This window comes from Asparagus officinalis, chromosome 1 (assembly GCF_001876935.1).
Source record: "Asparagus officinalis chromosome 1, Aspof.V1, whole genome shotgun sequence".
Classification (NCBI taxonomy): Eukaryota; Viridiplantae; Streptophyta; class Magnoliopsida; order Asparagales; family Asparagaceae; genus Asparagus; species Asparagus officinalis.
In genome coordinates, this window is record NC_033794.1 from 8,020,638 (window position 1) to 8,040,824 (window position 20,187).

Sequence of the window (20,187 nt, forward strand, 5' to 3'; positions counted from 1 at the left end):
CTCCTTCTCTCCCCCCTTTCGTCGTTTTCAAACGACTCGCCCTCGATCTCGTCGCCGCCATTGATTTTCTTCACCATCTTCGACCTCGAGCATCTCGGCGGTCTAGATTTCGCCCGAGCGTCCACTTCTAGGGTTTCGGCGACTCGCCCTCGATCTCGTCGCCGCCATTGATTTTCTTCACCATCTTCGACCTCGAGCATCTCGGCGGTCTAGATTTCGCCCGAGCGTCCACTTCTAGGGTTTCGGCTTTAGATTTGGTGGTGGCTGCTTGTTTGGTCGAGTTCAGAGGTGAGATCTGATCCCAGTTCCTACGGAATTCTAGGGGTTGTTAGGGTTTTTCCTCCCTCAACGATCTAATGTTAAATTTCCTCGCAAATTTTGTTGCTTGGTTTACATGAGCATTATCCCGTGCTTCTTGGTTTAGATGAGCATTATCCCGTGCTTCATCAAAACCCATTGATTTTTAATTAGTTTATGCTTGCTAGGTGTTTGCTGAAATGATCCGCAGATAAATTAGTATCGGTGATTGATATGTATTTGATTTTTTTTCTTTATTGCTTGAAAGCTATAGATGAACATTATCCTGTACTCTTTTGAAGGAGAAGTAGAGGATTCACACATCCAAATGCTCGCAATTTGTGCCTATTTGTGTTATGTTTTCCTCAAATTGGTGAATCAAATTATTTCAGCATATGTTTTGGAAAAATCACATTAATTCTTCTGAAGAAGGTAGTCTTGAAAAAGGAGTAGAATGCATAAGAGACGTAAAACCATTACTTTGTGAACCCGCAGAGGGATAACTTGCCAAATATATTTCATAAGCATTCTAATTTATAACTAATGTGTTGAATGGCTTGTGTTGCATTTCAATTTGTGTTTGTGAATTAGGCATGCCTGGTTCCAAGTCATTGTGTATGTTAACTATAGTGAATGCCACTATTTTCATTCATGGTGTAATTGTACTTTCATTTGTATTATATATGATTACAAATTGATGTTCTTTGTTTTGATTTTCAGTTCATGTTTGCCACAAAGTAGATTTCTAATTTTCTCCTCAGTTATAATATGGTAATAGTTTAATCAATTTTTTAGTTAAGAGATCAAGAAAACTGGTTTTGCTGTGTGTAATTGCAGTTCTTGTTGTTTACTTTTATTTTTATTTAGAGTTTATTGATTATATATTCTAAGTTGTCTAAGTTTGTCGCTAGATGAAATTAGCCATTTGATAGATTTTCAATATTTAAGGGACTAGTATGCAATTATTGAAGATTTAAGGGACTAATATCTAGAAACCTTAAATTTGAAATGGCACTATGTTTTTATGCACGTGAACTAGTCTATTAACTTATCTCCCATATACATCAGTTACACTGTATACATTGCACACAGAAGCGGAAAACTGACATTGACCATAAAGCTGAAAGACAAAGTGACATTGTTGGACAATGCATACATTATGCACAGAACAAAACAAATCTCAGTCAGCTCTTTGAAGACTGCCTTCGTTCTCGCTCTTTATGATCTGAATGATGGAGGTGACAAAGATTTCTCTGGGTGCTGGAATTTGATCTGAGGTAGCTCTTGAGCTTTGATAGATGGCCATGAAACCAACTGACAAACCACCACAAGAAGGTTTTCTGACCTTCAGAAGAAAAACATGTAATCACATCATAGTTACTAGCACCATGAATTACGCATGCTTGGTTTCAAGTCATCGTGTATCTTAACTACAGTTAATGCAACTATTTTCATTCATGGTGCGCTTGTAGTTTCATTTGTGAATTAGGCATGCCTGGTTTCAAGTCATCATGTATCTAAACGATAGTGAATGCCACTATTTTCATTCATGGTGTAATTGTAGTTTCATTTGTATTATATATGATTACAAATTGATGTTCTTTGTTTTGATTTTCAGTTCATGTTTGCCACAAAGTAATTTTCTACTCAGTTATAATATGGTAATAGTTTAATCAATTTTTGGTTAAGAGATCCAGAAAACTGGTTTTGTTGTGTGCAAGTGCAGTTCTTGTTGTTTACTTTTATTTTTATTTAGAGTTTATTGATTATATATTCTAAGTTGTCTAAGTTTGTCGCTAGATGAAATTAGCCATTTGATAGATTTTCAATATTTAAGGGACTAGTATGCAATTATTGAAGATTTAAGGGACTAATATCTAGAAACCTTAAATTTGAAATGGCACTATGTTTTTATGCACGTGAACTAGTCTATTAACTTATCTCCCATATACATCAGTTACACTGTATACATTGCACACAGAAGCGGAAAACTGACATTGACCATAAAGCTGAAAGACAAAGTGACATTGTTGGACAATGCATACATTATGCACAGAACAAAACAAATCTCAGTCAGCTCTTTGAAGACTGCCTTCGTTCTCGCTCTTTATGATCTGAATGATGGAGGTGACAAAGATTTCTCTGGGTGCTGGAATTTGATCTGAGGTAGCTCTTGAGCTTTGATAGATGGCCATGAAACCAACTGACAAACCACCACAAGAAGGTTTTCTGACCTTCAGAAAAAAACATGTAATCACATCAGAGTTACTAGCACCATGAATTAGGCATGCTTGGTTTCAAGTCATCGTGTATCTTAACTACAGTTAATGCAACTATTTTCATTCATGGTGCGCTTGTAGTTTCATTTGTGAATTAGGCATGCCTGGTTTCAAGTCATCATGTATCTAAACGATAGTGAATGCCACTATTTTCATTCATGGTGTAATTGTAGTTTCATTTGTATTATATATGATTACAAATTGATGTTCTTTGTTTTGATTTTCAGTTCATGTTTGCCACAAAGTAATTTTCTACTCAGTTATAATATGGTAATAGTTTAATCAATTTTTTAGTTAAGAGATCAAGAAAACTGGTTTTGCTGTGTGTAATTGCAGTTCTTGTTGTTTACTTTTATTTTTATTTAGAGTTTATTGATTATATATTCTAAGTTGTCTAAGTTTGTCGCTAGATGAAATTAGCCATTTGATAGATTTTCAATATTTAAGGGACTAGTATGCAATTATTGAAGATTTAAGGGACTAATATCTAGAAACCTTAAATTTGAAATGGCACTATGTTTTTATGCACGTGAACTAGTCTATTAACTTATCTCCCATATACATCAGTTACACTGTATACATTGCACACAGAAGCGGAAAACTGACATTGACCATAAAGCTGAAAGACAAAGTGACATTGTTGGACAATGCATACATTATGCACAGAACAAAACAAATCTCAGTCAGCTCTTTGAAGACTGCCTTCGTTCTCGCTCTTTATGATCTGAATGATGGAGGTGACAAAGATTTCTCTGGGTGCTGGAATTTGATCTGAGGTAGCTCTTGAGCTTTGATAGATGGCCATGAAACCAACTGACAAACCACCACAAGAAGGTTTTCTGACCTTCAGAAGAAAAACATGTAATCACATCATAGTTACTAGCACCATGAATTACGCATGCTTGGTTTCAAGTCATCGTGTATCTTAACTACAGTTAATGCAACTATTTTCATTCATGGTGCGCTTGTAGTTTCATTTGTGAATTAGGCATGCCTGGTTTCAAGTCATCATGTATCTAAACGATAGTGAATGCCACTATTTTCATTCATGGTGTAATTGTAGTTTCATTTGTATCATATATGATTACAAATTGATTTATCATTTATGGGACTAATGTGCAACTACCCCTGTTTGTAGTTGTTAATGAAATCAGGTTTAGTAACGGATATGAATCTTGTTTAGATCCGACCCATTATGCAACTTATTTTGTGGCTAAAATCGACCTCTGAAGCCTAAATTTGATTCCCCCTTTTCTTAATCCCAAGCGATTTTGCAGGTAACTATTTTTCTCTCTCTATTAAATAAATAATTTCATGAGATATTTTGTTAATTTTGTTCAGAGTAATTTATTTTGTAGGTTGTTCAAATGCATCCTCCTCTGACTTTACACAGGCATCCCATGTGTGCTGATGTGTGTAAATTTTTAAATTTTTTCATTTTTATTGATTGATTTCATCTAACTAGATAATTTTTTGACTTGGGTTTTCTCAAATTGTGATTTTTAGATAATTGAGGAGTTTCAAAAGTGTCATACCGATCATCCAGTTGGGAAATTCTTTGGAAAATGTACTGAGCTCAAGATAAAGCTTGACAAATGCTTCCGCCAAGAAGTGAGATTGAGCTCTTCTATTTTGTGTTAATAATTTGGTTTATAAGGTTATGCGATCTGTGAAAATGTATCATTTGTTTGCACCAGAAAGCGGTGAAGAGGAAGGCAAACTTTGAGGAGAGCAAGAAGTTTAAGGAGCGATTGCAGGCTTACAGAAAAGAAATGCCAGCACAAGGTTCTGAATGATGGAGTGTAATTTTCAGTTTGTTATTGCTATTGATTCTTGATATTGAATTATGAAATGGGGTTGGGTTTTTTATTGTAATATGTGAATGTTATGGTGGTGTTTGAGGTTAAATAATATTGTTGAACATCTATGAGCCTAATACAGTTCGACTCCCAGAAAATTGTATGAACTGGAATTTTGTACATATTATTTTGAATTGAATAATATTTCTTTGTGAGAATGAATCTTAAATAGAATGCTTGGAATCATGTGAAACATAAGTGTTTGTGATCATCAACTTTTAATATGAACTTGAGTTAAGCTTATCATATGATTGAGAGAGGAATCTAAGATTAATCTAATGCGTTGGCATGGAGACAAGATGTTGTTTTCCTGCTGATTGCTAGAGGGGATTTCCTATTGTATTCTATTGTTGGAAAAATGAGATGCTTGTCTTCCAATTTCTTTCTTTGGTTCTGTCCAATAAGAAAGAAAGTAGCTTGATGTGTTTGTCTTTGTGCTTCTTCTCACTCGAGGTGTGCTAAACACCCCCCCCCCGCCCAACCCCAACCAAAAAAAAAAAAAAAAGATGAATACAATATCAAGTGCATGATTGGACTTCTTTATCCCTTTTGAAGATGCTGAGGATATGTCTTTTTCCGGTGAACAATAACAGCAACCATCATGGTCATCTCCTTTAAACTATTGGATCACATGCATGTATTATGTATTGTTTTCAAAGAAATAGCATGCAAACTTAGATTTATGTTTGTTTGCTTTCAGACATTGTCGTGGATATTCTATACTTAGTACTTTTGCTTGCCTTAAAATGGGGTGTTTATGGAATTTTAAGGTAAGAGCATTGTTGCCGTTTTCTTTAGAGCATATTTTCACATTCATATTCTTGCCAAAATGCAAACCCCTCTTTCTTCACTAGACAAGCACTAGTAGGAAAAGTAATCTTATAGAGGCTCCTCTACAAAAATCTTAAAAGGAGAAATGTGTGGCAATATATTTTTCAAAGTTGATAATTACATTGATGCAACAATCTGATCATAATGATATCCATTATTGTTCTGATAAAATATTCTAATTGTACATATACTTTGTATCGTTGCACGATCTCTTTCCTTTCTATGCGATTTTCTATAGACAGAGTTTTCCCCCTATATTGATATACACACACTTGTCTATTTCAATCACTGTGCGGAAATTAAGGTTTTTCTAATAGCCCCATTAAAGTAGAGAGATCAAACTGTAATTCAGAAAGAAGCTTGAGATATTGTTTATCGAGTTATACATCCCAGAAAATGACAACTGTAGAGAAATGCAAAAATGTTCAGGATGAAGTTGATAATCATATAAATGGTTTTTTTTAATTTCTTTGTTCCCACTGTAGCCAGCGCGCAAAGACGACCTAACTTCCTCGGCAGACTCGTCCCCAGCAACAAAGCAGGCAGCATTAATTTTCTTGCTGGATATGAATTCTGTAAGAATTTTTTGAGAAAACAAAATATCCGACACAAATTAAGACCAAGCTCATGAGATCTCTTGTTCCCTGATATGTCCTCGTGATATCTCATCTTCCTTGATATGTCCTTATTAATTATGATAATGAAATTGGAGCTTTGTTTCCTTAAGAATTCAGGGTATTCGGCAACTCTAAAGTGCTCACTGCCCATGCAGCAATCGGAGATCTAATCTCAATTTTTCATAATGAAAAAAATAAAAAAGCTAATCAAACAATTTAGAAAAAATAATAATAATAACCTCACTGACGGTGGAAAAAAGCTTCAGGAGGGAGTGAAAATTCCTTATCATTGTATATAGATATCTTGGATAGTTTTTGCTAGCTTTTGTCCATCCTGTGCAGCTTAGTTTGAGCGCCTGTTCTGTAGTTATACTTCAGTGGAAAAGCGTACAGTACGATCATGAGTATTGTATCTATAAGATCCAAATATTGTATCAAATACAATATCACCAAGCTCAGAATATATGACGTAACAGTTGTTGGGGGATCTCCTTCCAATATTATTTTCCATAGTGGGCCATCTAGAAATTTTCCGCAGACAATAAAACAAACGAACACAATTTATAGCCTCTCTATTCGCCAGGAACAGAAAAGACGTCCTCACAGCGGCCAACTTAGTATGATCACCAGGTCGCGTCCTTGTGGTCCACTACCTGTTCGCCCACACTGTGGGGATGAGCCCCTGGTAGTAAGGGTAGCTCCTTGCAGGAAATTGGGGACCGCGGGGAATCGATCAAGGGCCGCTGGCGGGACTCCCAAAGGGAGTAAAATTGAGCTGGGGTGACCAGGTTTCCCTTGCCAGCAAAAAAAAAAAAACTTATTATGCTTTGTCTTTAAAACAGACATCCCAGCAGAATGAAAAAATAATAATATTGCAAAAGTGATTTTTTTAGAAAAATGACAACCATTTCTCTGTACTACACACTTTAAAGCAAGTAACGAGCACACACTTTCACAAAGGCAACGTCATGGCAAATGATCAGAAAACACAAGGATTTAGAGGAAGAGCCCTGCTATTTGGCTTGCGCGAGTTGCGGACCCACCCCCTGCTCAACCCACCCCCTGCTTTGGCTCACGCGAGTTGCAACTCGAGCGAGCCAAAGGTTATTTTCCTTAAGAGGAAAGACCGGCACAATAAAAAAGCACCTCAAGTCTACAGAATCGAGGAAAAATGTCATGCTTGTTTCGTATACAAGAATTTGGTATAAGACAGTATAATAATAATAATCAAAAGATGAATTCTATCAAGGTACACCCGTAGTACAAAAACTGGCAGATGAACAAATCTGCAAATAGCTCAAGAATAATCTGTGCTAAAGAACACCTAATTCCTTGAATGCAATCATTTCGCTGTTGCATTTTTGATCAATATGGCCAGAGGAGCAAACGTGGTGATATTGGCAGCAATTAACCTCCAAATTGGGAGGAAAAGAAAGCCTCATATGAAAAACTCAAAAGAAGTACAAAATCATTTAGCCCCGTACAGAAACCGATGATTCAAGCAAGGAAAGGCGGTTCTTTGTCAGCTTCAACTTCTCCTCTGCATCGGTTGCTTTTTCCCTAACTCCACGAACCACCTCTTCAGGTGCCTTCTCTACAAACTGCAGCATGAAAGATAACCATGTGACATTGTTCATCCTTGTCTAGTTGACACCAACATATGAATCCTAATATATATCTACGACTTCCATTTATGTAACATCCTAGCAGATAACGTTGCACACACGTGCACACAGTGGACTAGCCAGAAAGTTTGAGGGGCAGTTTTGGCCCTTCTCTCAAACATACTAAAACAATTATATCAAAAGTCGCATTTGATAATATCAAGAATTTTTTGAAAGAGAGGATAGGGCCTCAAAATCGAAAAACTCAACCAAATATTATCATCTATGAAATGACTTTTTTAAAAAAAGAAAAAATTACTCCCCACTCCAAAAGTATTGTCAGAATTAACACAGGCAGCTTCCAAAAAAAGTGAAAACATTTATCTTGAAAGTGACACTTAATTTATCTTGAAAATGACATTTGCAAACCACCCCAATGATTTGTCAACTTTTGAAATAGTTGCATGATTGTTGATGGCATCAAAAACATGATTTGTATGGTATGTAGTAGCCTTTAGCTATAATTGCTCAATAATTAATTGGATGCTTCAATATTTTCATAATGATGTATTTATGCTGCACTCTCTACTGACAAATCAAAAAAGATGTGTTTTAGAGTAATTTGGGGTATGTATATGCAAAAACCCCTCTAAAACAAAAGAACATTCAGGTAGATTACAAGATATCCCATACCAGTTTCTCTTACTGTTATCATATGAAATTAAAATTTCAGAATTCATTTTGCATGTTTTTCATGTAGAGCACATTTGACCTTCGAATTGTAAGCTTTTATGAATTGAATTTCTCTAACTATATGTAGCTATTTCCTTAATCTGTTTCCAACTACTCAGTTTGTAAGTCACTACAGAATTATCCATTTTTGTAAATCACATACCACCCCACCTGATCCCCCCCACCCACCCCCCTGCGCACGGTTGCCAGTGCATGCATGTGCACCATGCGATGTTCATGTGCGGCCTCAATGTTCTAGCTCAACATTGAGGAAATTCACAAAAAACAGTAAAATAATGTTTAATTGCGGATAGACCACTTGTACTACCGCCAAATTGAACTTACTACCCTTGCAGTTCAATGGTTGCAGAGAGGCCCCCTGAGTGGAAATTGTTGAGCCTTTTCAAGGGGGTCCAGATTTTCATCCAGGGGATAGTTGAGGGGGTCTAACTGCAATTAACCCAAAATATAACTGCATTTACGCAAGCGTAGGAGAAATATCATACACTAGGAGAACTGAGACGAGCAATGAGAGCATCATATTCTGATTGCATCTTCAGAATGCGCTTAGAAAGCCGTTGAACTTCGGTTGATACATCCACCATATCTGCCAGAGGGAGATATGCTTCCAAACCTTCTCCAGCCACAAGATGGACTGATTGTTTTGCATAGTCTGGAGAATAAGATTGATATACGTTTCAAAACATATTCTAAAGCTGAAAGCTAGCAAACTTGGACAGTTAAAGGAAGAAATGTACATAAATATACCTGGGACTGTTTCAATGAAATGAACATTTTGGAGATCTAGTCTGGACAGCAGACCTAAGACTTGTTTTTCACTCTGTCAACAGTAAGAATGCATAGAAGTTACAACCACCCAGAAAGCAAGCATAAGTGAAAAGGCATTGTAAATTTTCAATACAGACCATGCATACAAATCCCAGGTGGCATTGGATACTTTATTAGTCATAGCTAAACAATAAACACTTGCATACTGTGAAGGTATTTCTTCATACCAAATTTCCATAAGCAAAGAGTGCAAAAATATTCTTCTAGTATTTCCAAACAATCACCAACGACTAATTTAGAGTCTGGATAGAGAGAGAGGTATTTCTTCATAGCAAATTTACATGCGCAAAGAGAGCAACAATATCTTCTAGTATTTCCAAAACAGTCAAAAATGATCAATTTAGAGTCTGGATATGGCAGGAGGGGTCAGATGAGAAAATGGTAATTTCTAATTTAATCGGTTCATAGAGAAAGAACCAGAAGCATATATTTTTTTCAATTGTTTTCACTTTCCAATAACTGAAATGCAGAAAAATAGAAATAATTATTATTTATACTGAAAAATGAAGCATTTAGGACCTGAATCCATTAGTGGGCAAATACTGAAGTGAATGACATATTTCAAATGAATGCATATGCAAAAACAAATTTATAATGATAGGACAGACAAGGAGTACGCAAACAACAATGCATAATTACTGAAACAAGCTATAAGATAAAATTATGTATTTCTGTAGCTACCCTAGCTAATTTAACGACAACAAATACCAAATTTTTGGGATTGGAAGCATAAATCATAAACCAATTTAAAATATCAAGAGGCAGCTGAGCTATCATATACCTGGTTGCCTATATCCATGCATGCTACCATTGCAAATTTATCCAGAAGGCCAAGACAAGTATAAGACTACCATCATAAAGAAAGAATGAAAATGAAGTAAACAGTAAAGGGGATTTTGCTCATTCCAATTTACATCCAACACACTCGAGATAGGATTATTTGCGCATTTATATTAGGAGAGAAAATGGTTCGAAAATGCATAAATAGTGGAGTAGAAACTTAACACCTATAATTTTTTTACTATTTAGAAAACGAGGATCCTCGTATCTTGCTTTCAATTATTCTCGTGTTCTGAAGAACCAAACACCCAAAGTGTTTACATGATCAAGTGAATTTCTGAGAAAGACTTACAGATATATAGTCCAGGACATCAGTACTTGCAACAATAGATGCAGATATCCGTTTTGCTGGCTCAACAGAATACTCCGCTCGTGCATTGCGGATGGCCCTAGTCTGTAGCCCAATATACAAAAGGAATAACGAAAACCATTATTTATGGGATCCAAAGCCATTCCAGAAAGATAAAAAATAAAATAGAACTCTGCAAAAGCTAGACTGAAACTTACCAAGGCTTGCAAATTCTCAAATTTTTTGATAGACTTAACGTCCCTCGGAAGCAAAGTCTGAGGCCAATTAGATACTATAAGGGCCCGCTTTCTGTTTGGCAATGCCTGTACATGAATTATATGAAGCATCATAAGATATGATTATCAGATAAGATCCCAGATGCTTGTCTAGGTAGTTGAGATGAGAATCCTCTGCATTCTTATTTGATACGAGAATTCATAGAATTGCATCTATTCTTCTTCCGCTGAAAATAAGATTTCTATCCAGGGTGCTAGTATGAATGAGTAAAGAATAGGATCTTCATGATATCATCATTCCTTTTAAGTAGCTCATTAAAATTTTATCACATATAAGAATATAAAGCATTATACGATAATATCAGAGAAGATCCAGAATGATTTATCCGAATAGTTGGGAATATTGGGATAAGAACCCTGCATTTTATTTGACATGAGAATTCAAAGATATATTCTTTTGGGTAACAATCTTATTGGGATAAGAACCCTGCATTTTATTTGACATGAGAATTCAAAGATATATTCTTTTGGGTAACAATCTTTAACATTTGTATGCAGAATGCTTGTTTTGACATGAGAATTCAAAGATATATTCTTTTGGGTAACAATCTTTAACATTTGTATGCAGAATGCTTGTTTGAATGAGTAAGAGATAGAATCTTCATGATATAAACATTCTTTAAAATAACTCATTAAATATTTCTATCATGTACAACATCACCTTTTCAATACTCATCTAAATGAGATACACATAGTTTAAGCAATTCATTATTTTAAATTAACTTCATAACGGGAAGTAGTAAAATAAAGGTAAACCCCCCATGAACTTTCAGTGAATTGTAAACCCATGAACTTTCAAAATCACACTAAACCCCTTATAACTTTTGCAGAAAACCCCCATGAACTTTTAGGTAACTTACATTAAACCCCCATTAACTTTCAAAATGACTTTAATGTCATTTTTTGGTTCTGATTTAAGGGGGTTATCTACAAAACACAGAAAGTTCATTCGGGTTTTCTGCAATTCCGAAAAGTTCATGGGGGTTTAGTGTGATTATGAAAGGTCATAGGGGTTTATTACAAAACACTGAAAGTTCACGAGGGTTTAGTGTAATTTACCCTAAAATAAAATTTACTTTCTAGTAAAAGATCAATTTCTTTTTCAAATAACTTTATATGAATAACATAACGAGTTAATTGTTTTCAGATAAACACCAACAGGTGTTCCTAGTAAAATCGTGATTATTGTGTTTTCTCATAGGTACCATGACTGTTGCTAGGAATAAGTAGCCTATGCAATACTAGTATCATTCATAAAACAATTCGGAAAATGAACAAACAGGTTTACCTAAGATGAATAGGCCCATTTTTCAGTCCAAATACATATCACCAGGAATAATCTTTGAATTCATTATACTATTCTGAACCCTGGCATAACTATGTTCTCATTTTTCAGTCCCATCACCAGGGATAATCTTTCAACCATTATACTATTCTGAACCTGGCATAACCATGTTCCATCAGGCAAAAGAAGATAGACTAATTAATTATCCAAATATGATTCATGCACGGAGTTATTTATCTCCACATAAGCAGTCTTTTTCGTGAAATATTTGATAACAGTTAAAATAAACCAAAGAAAATAATAATAGGCTCTGGAAATATTTGATCTGGCCAACATAAGTTAGTAAATCATGAAGGCATCACAGAATAGAACTGATTAAACAACATTTATGAAACATTATGAGATTCTTCAGCTAGTAAGCCACGAGTTAGCTACTAAGTCTTACCTGCCATAACTCTTCAGTGACAAATGGCATGAAAGGATGAAGCAGCTTCAGTATATTCTCAAACACATACAAAATAACTGCTTGAGCTATAATAGCGTCCGTCTGGTTTTCGGAGTCGTAAAAACGGGCTTTGCTAGCTTCAATATACCTAGTAAGCCAAGTTTAAGCTCTTAGGTGCAAAAAAAATGAAGCCAAAAACAGAAGAAAACAGGTGCATGATAAAAATAAACACAAAAAGGATAAAAAAAGGAGTATGAAGAAAACATAGAAGGTCAACTAAATTACAAAAACCTAAATCCTGTAGGCATGGTAAAAGAGATAATTGTTCGTTTTCTTAGCCATATTACAAAAGTATGGTACTACATGTAAATCACCATAAAAAATATTAACGAGTTTGTCCACATTCAACACTGCTGCTGCTTGATTGGTTCATCCAAAAGCAAAATAAACTGACCCACGGAATCTTCTATGAGAGAATCATGTTTAAAAAAAAGCAGCCTAGAAATTTTCAAGTGATAAAAATAAGGATTGAATTGAAGAAACAAGCTAACACAGCAGTGTGTATGAACATCAAACCATAAGTGTAAACTCATATTACCAGTCAGCAAAATCACCCCAGAAAAAATCATAGATCCCTCTACCAGCATCTCCAAAGAAAAACTTGTCATAGCTTGCGGTAACATTGTCAATGAGCTCATGTAGTTCTGAAACCTTGAGTTACATGTGTTCTCAGTAAATCATTAATACACCAAAAGATACAAATATCATACTTCGCTTACCACCCAACACTCAGACAATGGTAGTCTGAGAAGCAATTCCTCCGTATCAAACTGGATAAATAAATTCATGAAACCATTAATAGAACCCAAATGTGCAAAGCTGAAAATACTTTTTTTAATGGAAAAGCTAGAAATACTTTAATCAGACAGAAAACATGAAATAAATATCCAACTGAGTAACTGACCATATGTGCCTTAAAAATATTTTTATTTTTCACTTCAACTACTCAGCTCAAGTGATCAACTTTATTAATAAGGCTGTGACATCAAAAACCACGTCCTTTGAGCTTCATCTAAGCCTCTACCAGCTCTAACTTCCAGGGAATGCTAAGAAATTATTATACAACTGCAAAAACTAATGTAATAATAAGCCCCTTGTCCCCGATATATCGGATATTGGGGAAATATTGAATGATCAAAATCCATACTGGATTTCGGCTATTAGGTCAAGAGGGTCATTGCTTCAAATATCCCCGATATATAGGATATCAGGGAAACATTGAATGATCAAAATTCATATTAGATTTCGGATATTAGGGAAATATTAGGCATATGTAGTAAATCTAGGGTGCCATGTTCTAGGTTGCACGAGTAGGGTACGAGCACTGGTGTGGGTATGGGTACAAGACATGGCAATTTTGTAAAGGTAGGGCATGGGATACGGCTATATATATGCATGGTATGTATATTTATATGTATTAAAATTAATAATTTACATAAGATCAATATTATTTTTTTTTCATTTACAAAAGATTAATATATAAGAAATAAATGTGAAGTGTAACATGTACATCCAAGAAGAGTATGGGGAGTGTTTTAAATTAAAACATGTATTATATAATTGAGTACATGCTAGTAAATATATGCATATATTCAAGAAGTGTCCAGGAGGTTTGGGTACAGGTACGTGACAGATACAAGTACGACTTCCTAATAGAAGTACCCACGTAACACTGGCCACATTGGATGATGTGCATATATAATTTAATGTCCTAAAGTACAATCTAAACATAATTAAAAAAATTTAAGCATATAAAATTAAGAAATATATGTTTAGGATCGCCAACCAATTGTAGAAACTTAATTAGGAAAAAAAGCCTGCTACAATTTGCTAAAAAACTTCATAGCGTTGGAATTTTTACTAAAAACATAAAAGAAATTCTGCAGAACTATATTTTTTATGAGAAACATTATAAAAGGATATATTGGCCAACATATCGACTGATGTATCGGTCAGCCGATATATCAACCATGTTAGGGATATCACTCAAAAATTTCTAAAAAGCGGTAAAGAATATTGTGACCATATTGTTTAGCAGCAAGCCTTATCAGAGATATTTAAAACAATGACCCTCTTGTCCCCAGATCAACTTGGAGCAGACATGTTTCAGAATTTAATCCCAGCTTCAGTTGTATAAATCTTGATTATTTTGGGTTTATGAGAGTTAAGTTTGTGTGCTACAGGCTGTTACCTCACAACGCATTATGTAAAGCTTTTGAGTTAAATTTTGGATGTGGTCTCAAAACACCAGCTTTCAAGAGGTCCCTGATTCAACCTCATCATAACAATTTTACTATATGTTTATTTGTTCCCATATCCACCTTTCTGTATGAGTCATGCATATTCTGGAGAGCTTTCCACGAGGTCTAAACGCTCACATGTGGAAAGTGTTAACTGTTGAGTTTGCTCGGGATACTTTACAAGGACAAAACTATGACGCTTTGAAGAATTTCATGATCTACTATTTATGACATTCATGGATTTTATGATGGGTCAACAGCCAATCCAATAACAAAGAATACTTTTATAGTATCTTGAGAATTTTGTTTACAATAGTGGTGTGTGTGTTGCGTGTGTGAATTTGTTTTGAATTTGTTTCAAATTTGCTTCATGATCTTAATCTGTTATATTGGTTACTGACATCCTTAGCTTTATTGATAAACTAACAGCCAAACCTGAAAACCAAGATCAATTTTACGGCTTTGAAAAGGAATATGTACACAGTCTATGCAGACCTACAACTACCCTGTTAGTAGGAGTGGTAAGCGATAAAATCGAATCAAATACTCAGGTGTTTGTATTTGTATTTGTTTAAAATTATCAAATTCGAATGCGGACTCTAATATTTAAATATGGAGTTTTTCGAATTTAAACTCGAATACTTGTTATTTGATAAATATTCATGAATACTTATCGAATTTCAAAGTATATTTATTCCGCTAGAGAATTTGATTTTCAAATAGTAATTAAATTCATAAATAAAAATTATTCCTTTATAATATATGATGTATATATATTTAAATCAAAAATTTTATTAGAAAACTGATTTAAGATTATTTAAGTCTCAAAATTAGTACATAAAACTTAAGTAGAAATGGTAAGTGAGTTAAAAATATGACATCATATGTGCAATAATACAAATAATAAGTGATCAAATTTTGAATGAATATTTGATAGACAAACGAATAGAATATACATCTGGTTAAATTCTATTTGTTAGTAAACTCGAATACTAAAAATTATTTGTTTAGTGGTAAATGAACTACCGAATCGAAGATGGCCGAATAGTTACTCGAACAATTATCGAACCATTTGTTACTTATTTGTTCATTTCCACCCCTACCTATTAGACCTGAAGCATAGTATTTTCACTATTATAGCGATCATTTCAAAATTTTCACGAGCTAAATATGTAATATTGGTTAATGACATACTTACATTTTATGATTAAATTGCCGTCAACCCCAGCAACCAAGATCAGATTTACTACTTCACATGAATATTTTTTACAGTAGTTGTCTGTGTGTCTCACGTGTGTAGGTCATTGTCTGTCTGTATGCATGTGTTTGTGAATTTGCTTATAGTAACCATCCTCCCCTCTTTGTGTCTGTGTGTGCATAGTGGAAAACTGTCATGAAAAGAATGTTAATAACCATTCAACATAAGCGAAGAATAATAAAAGAATGTTCCTTTGACACAAACGCCCAGACCTTTGCCAGATCACAGCACATTAATTGAAGACAATAGATTCTGAACCAAAGAGAAGGTATCATTAGCCACTATATGCTGAGAGATTCACCATTTTCACCACTACGTTATGCCAAAATCAATGGAGGAGAAGGTTAAAGAAATAACCTTATAAGACAGTAGCTGATCCCATGCAGAAGCATCACTTCTGCTTGGCAAACTCTGTAATACAAACTTGCCAGCGTTCCACAACTTGTTGGTAAAAGCTTTGTTTGAAGTCAATCTCTCCATAGACAGATTAAGATCCTGAAACAATGCAACTGGTAGTGAAAAGACAGGTGCTTTAACAAACATTAGATCACGTGACAACAGCTGTTCTAGTTGCAAAACAAACCTGACCAGCTGTCCCCAGAGAAATTGTAAAACGCAAGGCATCTGTTCCATATTCCTTAATAGTATCAATGGGATCTATGACATTTCCCAGTGTTTTAGACATCTTTCGGCCCTGAGAATATATCAATGAAAACAACTTACAGTTTGTGGAACTAAAACAGAAAAATGCAAATCAAATGTGGCACGGTTTTCATGGAAAGTAGGTGGTTAACATGCACGAGAAGCATGCACAGACAAAAAGGGAAACCTTTAAACAACATGGAAATAAGGCATTTTACTAGTGCAGAATTTGATCAGTACAGAATATATGGCACATGAAAAGTGAAAAATTTTCTAGTACTCACTTGAGAGTCTCGAATAAGTCCATGCAAATAAACATAGGAAAATGGAACGGTGCCGGTGAACTCAATCCCCATCATGACCATGCGAGCCACCCAAAAAAACAAAATATCATGTCTGTCAAAAGACAGAAGTAAGTCCAGGCAGTCGAGATTAATGATAAAATCTCCAAACATTTTAAAAAGCAACAACATTGTTTTGATCTGGTAGAACTAGATTTTATGAGGCATAAAATAAACTTTCAGATTTTAGTTGTAAAACTGATTATTTTTCCCAGATATTTTTCTCATGCAATATCAAATTTATTCTCAAATATGTTAATATACAATATTATAATCAATTTTGGTTGGTATACTCCGGAAAACATCAGAGAAGAAAGTATACACGTTTCGCAATGTCAAGCCTCCATAACTATATGGATCTTCTATCTCCAAAGATAAAATTAGAAAGAAACTTCCATTGCAACCGAAGAGAAATCACTGTTCTTAAATAGACTGCACAAACTTATCTTAAAATAGCTGGTTCTATAGTCAGCTTGGCAAAGATAATATAGGCTCATGATCAACGACAATAATGATAAACTAAACAGATATTTGTTAAACTGTAGCATATATCCTCTGTTCATAGGTCATATTATCCGAATCATGCTAAATTGGGAAAATGACTTGACCTTTAAAAGGGAAAGTCAGCTTCTTATCTATAAAAATTAAATAGAATATAATTACATTGTTTCCCATGTTGGACAAACCAACCTCAACTTTTATAATATTACTCTCATGGTCAGAAATTCACTTCCAATTTTTCAAATAATATTTCAGTATAAAGTTTCAGATTTTATATTTAAATCATTTACAATGTTTGAAAGGCTACATACATATGAACGTAACTGAAAGGCTATATAAATACATATAATGTACAGCTCATGTATTTAAAAAATGAACTAAAATGGATAAAGATATAGATAATCAGCAAAATTAACAAATCTGATCAAAACTATATAATGAAACCAACGTCAAAATCGGAACTTATCTCCACACCATGAGGGACTAAGTCTACACGAGTAAACCATACATGTCTAGTGCGATTCATGTACTAGATGGCATTCTATACTCAGAGAGATCCATCCTTATAGCTTTTAGTTAAAAGTACCTCTATTAACTTATGATGGTCCAACCAAAAGAGGTGAAGAACCACTTCATGCAGATTATCAGAAAAGAAAGTACCTAAACATAAGCGCGGCGCTAAATTCATTGATATTTTATACACATTTTTACAAAAACTTCTGCCAATAAGAATTGGAGGGCATAAAAGGAAAAAGTGGAAAACATGCCACATAAAGTAGGTTTCAGAAACATACCCAGTCTCAAGGATGGTTGTTGGATAAAACTGCCTGAAATCTTCAGCAGAGACATCTGGCCAGCCAAGGGTGCTAAAAGGCCACAATGAGCTGATAAGATACACTGTTAGCTAGTACAAAAAACCACAATTACCCTATTTTTCACAAGAAAAATAAATATAGTCATCTAAAAGTAGGACGGTCTAATATGAATGATTATGGTCAATGAAATTAACAGAAACTAATAGTAATAATAAAACTATAACAGAAATGAAAGTATACCGCAACTTCGCTCGTCAGTTACCAATCAAGAAAAACGCAGCTTGTTAATCTCACATTGGCAGCCAGCAGAAAAACCAAATTTTCATATTGATCTTATCAGCATAAGAAGCTAATTATATAGATAATTTGTGAGTACTGATTCCTTATATTCAACAAAGCTAGTTACAATCATGATAGTAGACCAGCCATTATGCAAAAATAACTATATAAACTATGCCATTTAACAAATGCATAGTCAATCTAAGCTTTGCCTTCCAAATTCTGTGCTTTGAAGTTGGAAAATTACTGAGTAGGTTGGATCACATCAGACAAAAGGAAAAAGGACCCAGAATGAAGTATCATCAGCGGGCAACCAAAATACCATTAATTTAAGACACTAAATAGTTGCATCACTTATCCCAATTCTTCACTCTATGCAGTGTATTAAATATCGGCCGATATATTACTATATTGGCCGATATATCGGTTTTGATGCCCTTCCCATATGATATTTATGAAAAGATATCGTTTTCCGATTTTTATTACTTTTTTCCGATATATCGGAAACATCGACCGATATTTCATTGAGGAAAAATCAGCCGATATTGGCTAATATCTAAATGAAAAGGGTTATTGAGTTTGGGTTTGGTTCTGATTCCCACCAGATCCAAAAACTTAATAAATTCCCAAACCTAAATTATTTAAATACTAATCAATCTCATATTTCTCCTCCCTCTTTGTTCGGCACTCCAGCTCAAAAACACTAGGCTATCTCAGGTATGAATCTCTCCCCTCTCTCCCCACTCTCTCTTTCTCTTCTCCAGTTCCCTCCCTCTCAACTCCTCCTCAGACCCCTCTGTCTCTCTTTCTCTCCTCTCTCTCACCCCTCTACCTGTATCTAATGTCTCTAAACATCATATATCATTATTCATGATGCAATTTCTTATGTTTAGAATACATTAAAATGAACCCTTCAGTACATCACGTTCAGCCCTCCCTCAAAATCTCATTTATTTTATTTAGGGCATAACAACGCCTCTAAAGGATCTTATCCGTCTATAACTCAAACTCAATCTTCTCTCAACTTCGCTCTCTCTCTCTCTCTCTCTCTCTCTCTCTCTCACCCCTCTACCTATATCTAATGTCTCTAAACATCGTATATCATTATTCATGATATAATTTCTTATGTTTAAAATACATTAAAATGAACCCTTCAGTACATCACGTTCATCACTCCCTCAAAATCCAATTTGTTTTATCGAGGGCTTAACAACGCCTCTAAAGGATCTTATCCATCTATAACTCAAACTCAATCTTCTCTCAACTTCTCTCTCTCTCACCCCTCTACCTATATGGCTATATCTAATGTCTCTAAACATTGTATATCATTATTCATGATGAAATTTTGTATGTTTAGAATACATTAAATATGTTTTGATTACATATTCCAATGTTATGTTACATATGAATATCATCTAATATGACACCCAATATTTTTGCATATCCCCGATATATCCCTAATTTCCACAACCCGATATGGATTTTGGTCATCCAATATTTTCGATATTTAATACATTGACTCTATGTACTTGTGCATAGTTATTGACTTATTTCATAGTCAAGAAGCACAGGATGCATGCAGAAAAGGAACTGATAAAACTCTAGCAAATTGCCAAGTACACCACAAAGCCTTTATCCAAACTTTTCGCAAGACTACGTGAATCATATCCTTACATTTAGCTCTATTCAGAGTCCGCTTCGGACTCCGCCACTCTATTAACATTATCACATCTTTTTTAACTAAAAAACCAAATAACCAATTAAAACTCGGGTGCTTCAAGTTCAAACTAGTTAAACACATTTTACCATGCCAGACATGATGTGTATT

General features: G+C 34.6%; 2 protein-coding genes across 9 annotated transcripts in view; one reads left to right on the plus strand and one right to left on the minus strand.

Moving 5' to 3' along the window:
• LOC109848207 (COX assembly mitochondrial protein 2 homolog) lies at positions 140 to 4,590 on the plus strand. Of its 3 annotated transcripts, none has more exons than XM_020417593.1 (5): positions 140 to 288; positions 3,715 to 3,853; positions 3,935 to 3,988; positions 4,083 to 4,187; positions 4,274 to 4,590. In XM_020417593.1, exons 3-5 carry the CDS (start codon positions 3,944 to 3,946, stop codon positions 4,370 to 4,372), a joined length of 249 nt encoding a protein of 82 aa, XP_020273182.1. In that variant the 5' UTR covers positions 140 to 288; positions 3,715 to 3,853; positions 3,935 to 3,943; the 3' UTR covers positions 4,373 to 4,590. The 3 variants fall into 3 exon arrangements, with proteins under 3 accessions (XP_020273182.1, XP_020273189.1, XP_020273198.1); XM_020417600.1 differs by having other exon boundaries at positions 3,760 to 3,853; XM_020417609.1 differs by lacking the exon at positions 3,715 to 3,853.
• LOC109848152 (valine--tRNA ligase, chloroplastic/mitochondrial 2) overlaps positions 7,045 to 20,187 on the minus strand; it is a 32,174-nt gene continuing 19,031 nt past the window's right edge. For all 6 annotated transcript variants that reach the window (XM_020417546.1, XM_020417537.1, XM_020417529.1 and 3 more), the window contains 12 exons: positions 18,060 to 18,149; positions 16,708 to 16,819; positions 16,365 to 16,475; positions 16,139 to 16,276; positions 13,003 to 13,053; positions 12,822 to 12,934; positions 12,224 to 12,371; positions 10,416 to 10,520; positions 10,201 to 10,302; positions 8,988 to 9,060; positions 8,726 to 8,892; positions 7,045 to 7,484 (listed from right to left, as the gene is read on the minus strand). In XM_020417546.1, the coding sequence (XP_020273135.1) occupies positions 7,356 to 7,484; positions 8,726 to 8,892; positions 8,988 to 9,060; positions 10,201 to 10,302; positions 10,416 to 10,520; positions 12,224 to 12,371; positions 12,822 to 12,934; positions 13,003 to 13,053; positions 16,139 to 16,276; positions 16,365 to 16,475; positions 16,708 to 16,819; positions 18,060 to 18,149 (1,339 nt within the window). In that variant the 3' untranslated portion in view covers positions 7,045 to 7,355. The remainder of the gene's footprint in view (positions 7,485 to 8,725; positions 8,893 to 8,987; positions 9,061 to 10,200; positions 10,303 to 10,415; positions 10,521 to 12,223; positions 12,372 to 12,821; positions 12,935 to 13,002; positions 13,054 to 16,138; positions 16,277 to 16,364; positions 16,476 to 16,707; positions 16,820 to 18,059; positions 18,150 to 20,187) is intronic.

Coding starts and splice junctions, on each gene's coding strand:
- LOC109848207 (XM_020417593.1), top strand. CDS start 3,944: ATGCATCCTCCTCTGACTTTACACAGGCATCCCATGTGTGCTGAT. Junction 3,989..4,082: donor GGCATCCCATGTGTGCTGAT/GTGTGTAAATTT, acceptor TGTGATTTTTAG/ATAATTGAGGAGTTTCAAAA. Junction 4,188..4,273: donor ACAAATGCTTCCGCCAAGAA/GTGAGATTGAGC, acceptor TGTTTGCACCAG/AAAGCGGTGAAGAGGAAGGC.